This window comes from Gigantopelta aegis, chromosome 14 (genome assembly GCF_016097555.1).
Source record: "Gigantopelta aegis isolate Gae_Host chromosome 14, Gae_host_genome, whole genome shotgun sequence".
NCBI lineage: Eukaryota > Metazoa > Mollusca > Gastropoda > Neomphalida > Peltospiridae > Gigantopelta > Gigantopelta aegis.
In genome coordinates this window covers 50880908-50889021 of record NC_054712.1, presented here as the reverse complement: position 1 = coordinate 50889021, position 8114 = coordinate 50880908, and the positions used below count along the sequence as shown (strand labels likewise).

At 37.5% G+C, this 8114-nt stretch overlaps 1 protein-coding gene across 3 annotated transcripts; it reads right to left on the bottom strand.

Moving 5' to 3' along the window:
• Positions 1 to 887: 887 nt before the first annotated feature.
• Positions 888 to 6383, bottom strand: LOC121388083 (uncharacterized protein SJCHGC09800-like). 3 transcript variants are annotated; one of them, XM_041519296.1, is made up of 4 exons: positions 6349 to 6383; positions 4779 to 4881; positions 2784 to 2906; positions 888 to 1332 (listed from the first exon to the last, which is right to left on the bottom strand). In XM_041519296.1, the coding sequence occupies exons 2-4, from the start codon at positions 4863 to 4865 to the stop codon at positions 1234 to 1236; spliced, it is 309 nt and encodes a 102-aa protein (XP_041375230.1). In that variant the 5' UTR covers positions 4866 to 4881; positions 6349 to 6383; the 3' UTR covers positions 888 to 1233. The 3 variants fall into 3 exon arrangements, with proteins under 3 accessions (XP_041375230.1, XP_041375229.1, XP_041375228.1); XM_041519295.1 differs by lacking the exon at positions 6349 to 6383 and adding an exon at positions 6052 to 6135; XM_041519294.1 differs by lacking the exon at positions 6349 to 6383 and adding an exon at positions 5587 to 5787.
• Between the last annotated feature and the right edge of the window lie 1731 nt (positions 6384 to 8114).

Genomic DNA, 8114 nt, shown 5'->3' with positions numbered 1-8114 from the left:
GGGGGGGTGGGGGGGGGGGGGGGGGGGGGGGGGACCGAACCACAAATCTAAATATAGTGTTCAACGGGGAATTAAAAACCAGGAAAAATACGTCAAACAAAATTGGAACTGTTGAACAGTGGTCTGTTGCGTTTATTGTGTTCATAATTATTTTTTTAAACACTCATCCGGGAGCAACTAGAGTATCTGGGTTGGAGTGGAAAAGATATGACGAACACTTTCGTATAGAAAAGTCACTTTATACAACAAGTTCATGGAGGGAGGTTGATACGGAGTTCAGTTTATTGTACATGATGCCAACCCAGACCATGCCCATTGTACAGAGTAGCAGGGACAGCACAACGGGTATATGCTACGATTTTAACTACAAATGGTCTTGTAGTTGTTACCCATGTTCTATATCCATATGTACACTAGATGAGGGTAACCAAGCACATACCTCCTGTCAGGCTGGAGTGCAATAAAGCAGTCACTATATACCCAGAAAGTTTACCAATAGGAAGCCCTTTCGAGCTACCGAAAGTAGACTATTCTTTAACCAGGGGGAGGAGGGGGGGGGGGGCAAGGAAGAGGGTTGCCACATCAAAGGTGTATGGTCGTGCCCCGTTGTAAGTAGGTAATTTATGGGAGATACTGTGTATGTGGGGGGAGGGGCGTGTTTGTGTATGTATGTGCGTGTGTGCTTGTTTCTGTTTCACACAATTAAACGATGTCATGAAACGAGGAGATTACGTTGTAGTTTTAATATCAATACAGCAAACGCTAGTTTGTTTCGTTTAACAACACCACTAGAGTACATGGGTTTATTAGACCTCGGCTATTTGATGTCAAATGTTTGGTATGTCTAACATGTAGTCTTAGAGAGGAAACCCGCTACATTTCTCCATTAAAAGTAAGGGAGCCTTTGTATTCACTATCCCACAGACATGATAACACCCACAACGGCTTTTCGTATACCAGTCGTAGTGCACTGTTCGGAACGAGAATGGCCCAGTGTGCCCGCTGATGGGGAAGCGATCCTAGATCGACTGCGCACCAGGCGAGTGTTTTGCCACTGGACTATGCCCCGCCCCTTTTATCAATACAGCATTGCAAATGTTAAGATAATATATGACAAACGTATTTTCAAAGAATGCTTTATCAATGAAGATCAGTAATCGCGAATACTGTATAACATTTTGGTTCAACAGAACTGAAGAGTTAGTTGCAGGGGAGGCAATCCCAAGTCAGTAATTAACGACATGTTTTTCTGTTGGAATTTCCACGTCTTGGTCTGCAACGCCTGCTACAGCACTCATGATTCCTCTTGCATCGATCTCCCCTCTCTGAACACTAGAACAAAACAAAATTAAAGAATAATCACTCAGTGGTACGCCCAGTATTTATACACGTTTAACTTCGGTACTTACGCAATAGCTGAAGTTTAAAGTTTGTTTTGTTTAACGACACCACTACAGCACATTGTTATATTAATTTTTGGCTATTTGACGTCAGAAATTTGGTAATTCTGACTCGTAGTCATCAGATGAAACCCGCTACACTTTTTCCTTATACAGCAAGGGATCTTTTATATACACCATCTCATAGACAGGATATCACAAACCACGCCATTTTATTTTATACCAGTCGTGGAACACTGGCTGGAACGAGAAATAGCCCAAATTGACTCACCGATTGGGATTGATCCCACACTGACCGCGCATCAGGCGAACCCATTGATTACCACTGGGCTAACTCCCGCCCAAGGCAATAGCTAAAGACACGGAATAGGTTTCGCTAACACTAAACCAAAATAACATCCGATTGGGTCAAACTTCAAAGTGCACCTGACTTTTGATAGCGCAATTAATACTACTAGTCCTGCCATTGTTGATAAATGTGACAGGTCGTTTGGCGGTACAAGGATGTATTGTCTAGTACCGGATATCGTCGGGAGAGGCTGTCCTCCTGTAGTCGATGCACTAGGTTGAGATTCGTGGATAAACCAAATGCCCATTTGACTCTGTTTTGCAGAGATACGAGAGATACCGACTTGATTATGGTTAACGGTTTTGTCGTTCAGATTTGATTGTAATAAAAATAGTAATTGTATCTAGGTAGTAAATACATGGAACTTTATCAAGTTTCTGCCAATATCACTTTGTCAGGTAGTCTTGTGCTTAAAACAGGAACGGATATCTGTAAAACTAAATATTACAATGTTGTGTAAAGTAGGGTTTTTGTAAAAAAAAAAAAAATAACAACAAACAAAACATCCTGTTATATCTAACAATAACCGTGGAAGGTTCCACTTACTTTACTAAATGCAGGATGTCTCAATAGCTCAGGACATATCGTGACAAGCCTGATCATTGCAGGCGTTTCGGTGCCACGGGTTCGAGTCCCAGCAACGGCATGATACAATAATTTGTGAGGAAAGAAAGAATTTAATTATGCCCTGCGCCAGTGCGTTAACATCTATGTATGTAATAGTCAAACCGACATACACATAACATATAGATATGTATACATCAATACATGAATAAATACGTGCGCATGCAAGCACAAACACAAGCACGCACGCACAATCAATATTTCATGCCTGATAGATATGTCAAAACCTTTGTGTTTAAATAAAATGTAAGTTTGTGGGTCGAGTCCATTGCATAAAAAATAGATTTCTATTAAAAGACACATTCCCGTATGTCATGTCATTAAGATTGTTCAGAAAAGTAAAATAGTTCCTTCAAACGAACTCTAAATCATGTGATGAAAGCAAAAAAGAGAGATGGACGATTACTTACTCCACCATTTCCATGTCTCCTTTGACAGGTCCTTCCATTGCCGTATTCCCGTCGCTTGCAGACGAAACGGCCACAACACCGAACGAAGTTATTTCTGCCGCATCTGTGTCCCCGGGGCAAGCACTGTAAAACAGTTTCACGTGTAGTCACATGTAATCACAGAACAATAGTAGTTTAAACAGGCGATTCCAAAGTTGGAAGTACACTATTTCGTTATTTTCACTTTTATTTGTAACAAATATCTACAAATTAATTGATCCCACGCATATTTATTTCTACATGATTAACTCTAGAATAATAATTTTAAAAAGTCTTGCACTGGACGAAAAGAGATGTTTCCTGAATAATGTGTGGGTATATATAGCATGGCCACCATCTTTGTTTATTTTATCACTTGACCGCAGGAAACAGAAAACATAATTTTATTAAATCCAGAGGCAGTTTAAAGTCTGTAATTCAATAATCCATGTTCACAGTAATTATACTTTATATACTTTCATCAACAGCAAATAAAACCACACGACATTTTACAAACAAGTATTTTGACAATGTCATGGTCATTCATCGTTTCCATGTAATTGTTCTATTTTACTGTCTAGTGTCTACGTTTGTTATTATTGTTATTGTTAGTTAATATTTAGTCAAAACACAATTCAGTGTAGACTATGAAGAAAAGAAATATAAAATCAAATCATTACGGAAATTAAAAAAGGTGTACCTGTGTGTAAGGATCATTTGTTGTTATATTATATGGTTTGTTTTCTTCAGTGACGTCACAGTAATGACAATTCTTACGAAATGAGTTACAAAGAGAATAATACATGAGTGGCCGTTAGATACTATTTAGCTCACGAGTTGTTTTAAAATGTATCTATAGAGCGAAAGTGAGTTAATATGTTTTTAAACAATCAGTTGTGAGATAAATGGTATCTAACGGACACGAATGTATTATTCTATTTCTTACATATCCTCAAAAAGCCAGGTTTTAAGCAACTTTTAATATCTTTTTCGACTAATCGTTATTTACAGCCGTTACACTTGTAGCTAACTTACGCGACCCATGATTGTCAGGTTAACTATACGTCACAATGTAATCATTTCCGTGTAGTTTTTCATTGGATGTATGGCACTGGTGACCTGGTCATCACCTAGGAGCAGCCAGTCGTATGTCGTGAAATTGTTATCACACGTACATGTGTAAACAACCATGTTTTATCAAAAATACATAAAAATGATGTTCTCACCAACGGGTGTTTAACAAAGTTTGTTTTAGAAAAAAACAACACGAAAAGGGATGGATTCTGTATTTTGTAAAGGATGAGGACAGAAAATTGTTTACAAAAATGGCAGTGGGTGTTTGCCGATGACAAATGAGTCGAGCTACCAAACGTAGTGATATCTGTAGGAGAAGGGTGGTGGGTGGTTGGGGCAGGCTCCCCTGAAAATCTTGCAATAATGATGCTCAAAGATGCCGGACAATTTTGTGTTGTATACTGTGGATGATAGAACCAAGTTAAAGTTAAACTGTTTTGTTTAACGACACCACTGAAGAAGATTGATTTAGTAATCACCGGCTATTGTATTGAATTTCAAACAGAAATTGGTAAAGTTTGTGAGGGGGAGAACTACAAAGAGGCGTGGGCTGGGGTACACAGGAACCATCTGAAAATCCCCCCCCCCCCCCCCCCCCCCCCCCGGATCCACCAATGAGAACAAACAGTACAGACAACAGTGGCTGCACTGGGGAAGAGGATCCATTTTTTCAGAATTAATAAATGAGTCAAATATGTATCCGTTCTTCCTGCACCGTCTGTAGGAGGACTGCCACAACGGCGCCGTTACAATCACCGTGTTTAAAATCATTATAAGGCACACCAGGCCTGACATGAGAAACATATAAACCACACTTGGCTTAAATAAATAAATAATTAAATAAATAATTAATTAAAAACCTCATAACACTAGTTCAAAAAACAAAATAGATCATAAATTCACCAGAGGCCTATGTCTTTCTCTACTGTCGTCCGCCAATGCTATGACAAGAATAAGGCAGAACAGACCAACAACAAAGAACATCTGCATGATGACGAGTTGTAACCTACAACAAAACATATGTAATACAAATTACTACTACTAGTACTACTACTACTTCTACTACTACTACTACTACTACTACTACTACTACTACTACTACCACTACTACTACTATACTACTACTACTACCACTACTACTACTACTACTATATTACTGCTACTACTACTATACTACTACTACTAATACTACACTACTACTATACTACTGCTACTACTACTACTACTACTACTACTACTACTACACTACTACTATACTACTACTACTACTACTACTACTACTACTACTACTACTACTACTACTACTACTACTACTACTACTACTACTACTACTACTACTACTACTACTACTACTACTACTACTACTACTACTACTACTACTACTACTACTACTACTACTACTACTACTACTACTACTACTATACTACTATACTACTGCTACTACTATACTATACCACTACTACTATTAATACTACTACTATACTACTGCTGCTGCTGCTCCAACTGCTATACTACTACTACTACTTTACTAAAAACGTTAAAGTTTGTTTTCACTCCACTAGAGTACATTGATTTATTCATCATCAACAACTGGATGTCAAACATTTGGTAATTTTGACATATAGTCTTAGAGAGGAAACCCGCTACAATTTTTTCATTAGTAGCATGGGGTCTTTTATATGCACCATCTCACAAACAGGGTAGGGCTTACCAGGGCCTTCGATATACTGCTCGTGGTGTACTGGCTGGAAGGACAAATAGGCCAATGGGCTCATCGACGGGATCGATCCTAGATCGACCGCGCATCAGGCAGCCACTTTACCACTGGACTACGTCTCGCCCCACGACAACTATACTATCACTACTACTACCACCACTGCTGTTGCCCCTATCCTCTTCCTCATATGTTGCCCCTATCCATATCCTCTTCTCTTTGAGAATGGCCAATACAGCACAAAATTGAAGTTTTGAGTAAAATTCAGTATCCGTAAAATTCTGTGATATTTGTGTTTTTGTACAGTTCTTTACACTGTTTTTTTTTTAAGTCTTGAATTTTTATATTGATGTTGATCATCACTTTATTTATTTGCATTACCATAGTTTGACACCCAATAGCCGATGTATTTTTCGTGCTGGGGTGTCGTTAAACATCCATTCATTCATTCATTACTACTACCTTAGGTCCAGCTGACAAAACATATTGCGCTAAATATTACATACAAAGTTGCATTCCATAAATATAAAGGCTATGGTCGCTGTCATCTCTGTCACTTAACATATAAGAGGCTGTATACATGGCAACCGTGTAGATATCGTCGGTTGCTGAAAGTTGGCTATCTACACGGCGATCGTATTTTGGTGGAAAATCTAGTGTAAAGCCACGACAACACATTAAAACATTTCCCTGTGAAGTATAGGGTACATCTAACTACAGTGTGTACATAGTATAATAAGATAATGTATTGTTACTTACAGCGAACTGCGGACTTGGATCCACTAATTATCACGGCGCAGGTCTAGAGTTTTATAGTGTTTGGCTTTTCACGACACTTGCATTTGTGATTTAATTGCGTTGATAAATCAAGTCGCGCTCGAGAGTTGATGAAGACACAAATCAAAACAGGTATAATATAGGCACTTTACAGAGACACACAGGAAGATAGTAATAGTAATTAATAGACCTATTAGTAGTTTATCTGAGATTTCGAAAGATACCAATAACAGATATTAAGTGCTATTGGACTTCCAGTGGTGGATCCAGCGTGAAATTGAGCATGTGTTACTATAGTGGATGGCGAAGGAGGTGGGGGGGGGGGTCTTGTAGCATTGTTTTCTTTTTAAAATATATATATTCACAACAAAGAATACAGGTTATATATATATAAGCTAATCCAGCCGGCTGGTTTGATGATGCTTTAAATATAATATACTAGTACATTAAAGGGACATTCCTGAGTTTGCTGCAATTTTTAGGAAGTTATCGACTAACAGAGACTTTTTAACGATTGTAATTACATAAAATTTTGCATAAAATATTAGTGGCTGTATATTAAACGTGTTTCTGATCGTTCTAATATTTCTACTAGGTTAAATTTTATTTTATTTCCTAAAACTTTTTTTTTCATACGTACGAAATTATTTAAAGACAAAATCCAGTTTGGGCTTCTTACAAATATTAAGATGACGAGAAACATATTGCATATATAGACACTGATATTCTAAACAAGAAAATATATTTAATATGTAAGTTTAATCGTAGAAATAGTTTATTAATCGGAACCATCTTACAATGCAGCAAACTCATAAATGTCCCTTTAACAATATCCAAACATTAAAACAACATCCAGTCCTTTGTCAATATGGAAATGGAATTCAATCTTAAAATTTAACGTCACGTCTTAACCTGTCGGTCATTCTTATTGGATGTTGCAGGTTTACAAGCCTTGCATTTTACGAACTAATAATCGGCTAAGAACATTTATATGAATATTTTCCAGCATGTCTACATTTTCGTATCCCCAGATTTCACAGCAATACTTGGGCTATTGAGCGATTTCTCGTTCCAGCAAGTGCACCACGACTGGTATATCAAAGGCCGTGGTATGTGCTATCCTTTCTGTGAGATGGTGCATACAAAAGACACCTTGCTAATAATGGAAAAATGTAGAAGGTTTCCTCTCTAAGAATATATGTCAAAATTACCAAATGTTTGACATCCAATAGCCGATGATTAATAAATCAATGTGCTCTAGTGGTGTCGCTAAACAAAACAAACTTAAACTTTTACATACACATAAACCTTTTCCTGTCAGTATATATTGGTGTATACTTAAATTCAGGTATGCATGCTTCTAATATATGTAATATAGATATTGTTGATGTATGTAGATGCATAATGTTAATATTGCTCTTAATAATGATTATACAAATCTAAATATAAAAAAATGTGACATTGACCATATATTTCGCTTCCAATCTGTCGGCGATATCAGGAGTGAAGCATGGTGTTGACTGAAGTCTTTGTAACGCCACCGCATTCGCACTCCATAGTCTCTTCATTCAAATCCTCCATTGTGAAAGTCGCATTCTTTATTCAATGAATGAATGAACGAAAAATACAACGGCTATTGGGTGTCAAACTATGGTACATATTCTTTATTAACGTCAAATTAACAAATTAAAAACACAGTTCAATAAATATACTGCGATAACACAGAAATAAACAGACGCCAGCCACTC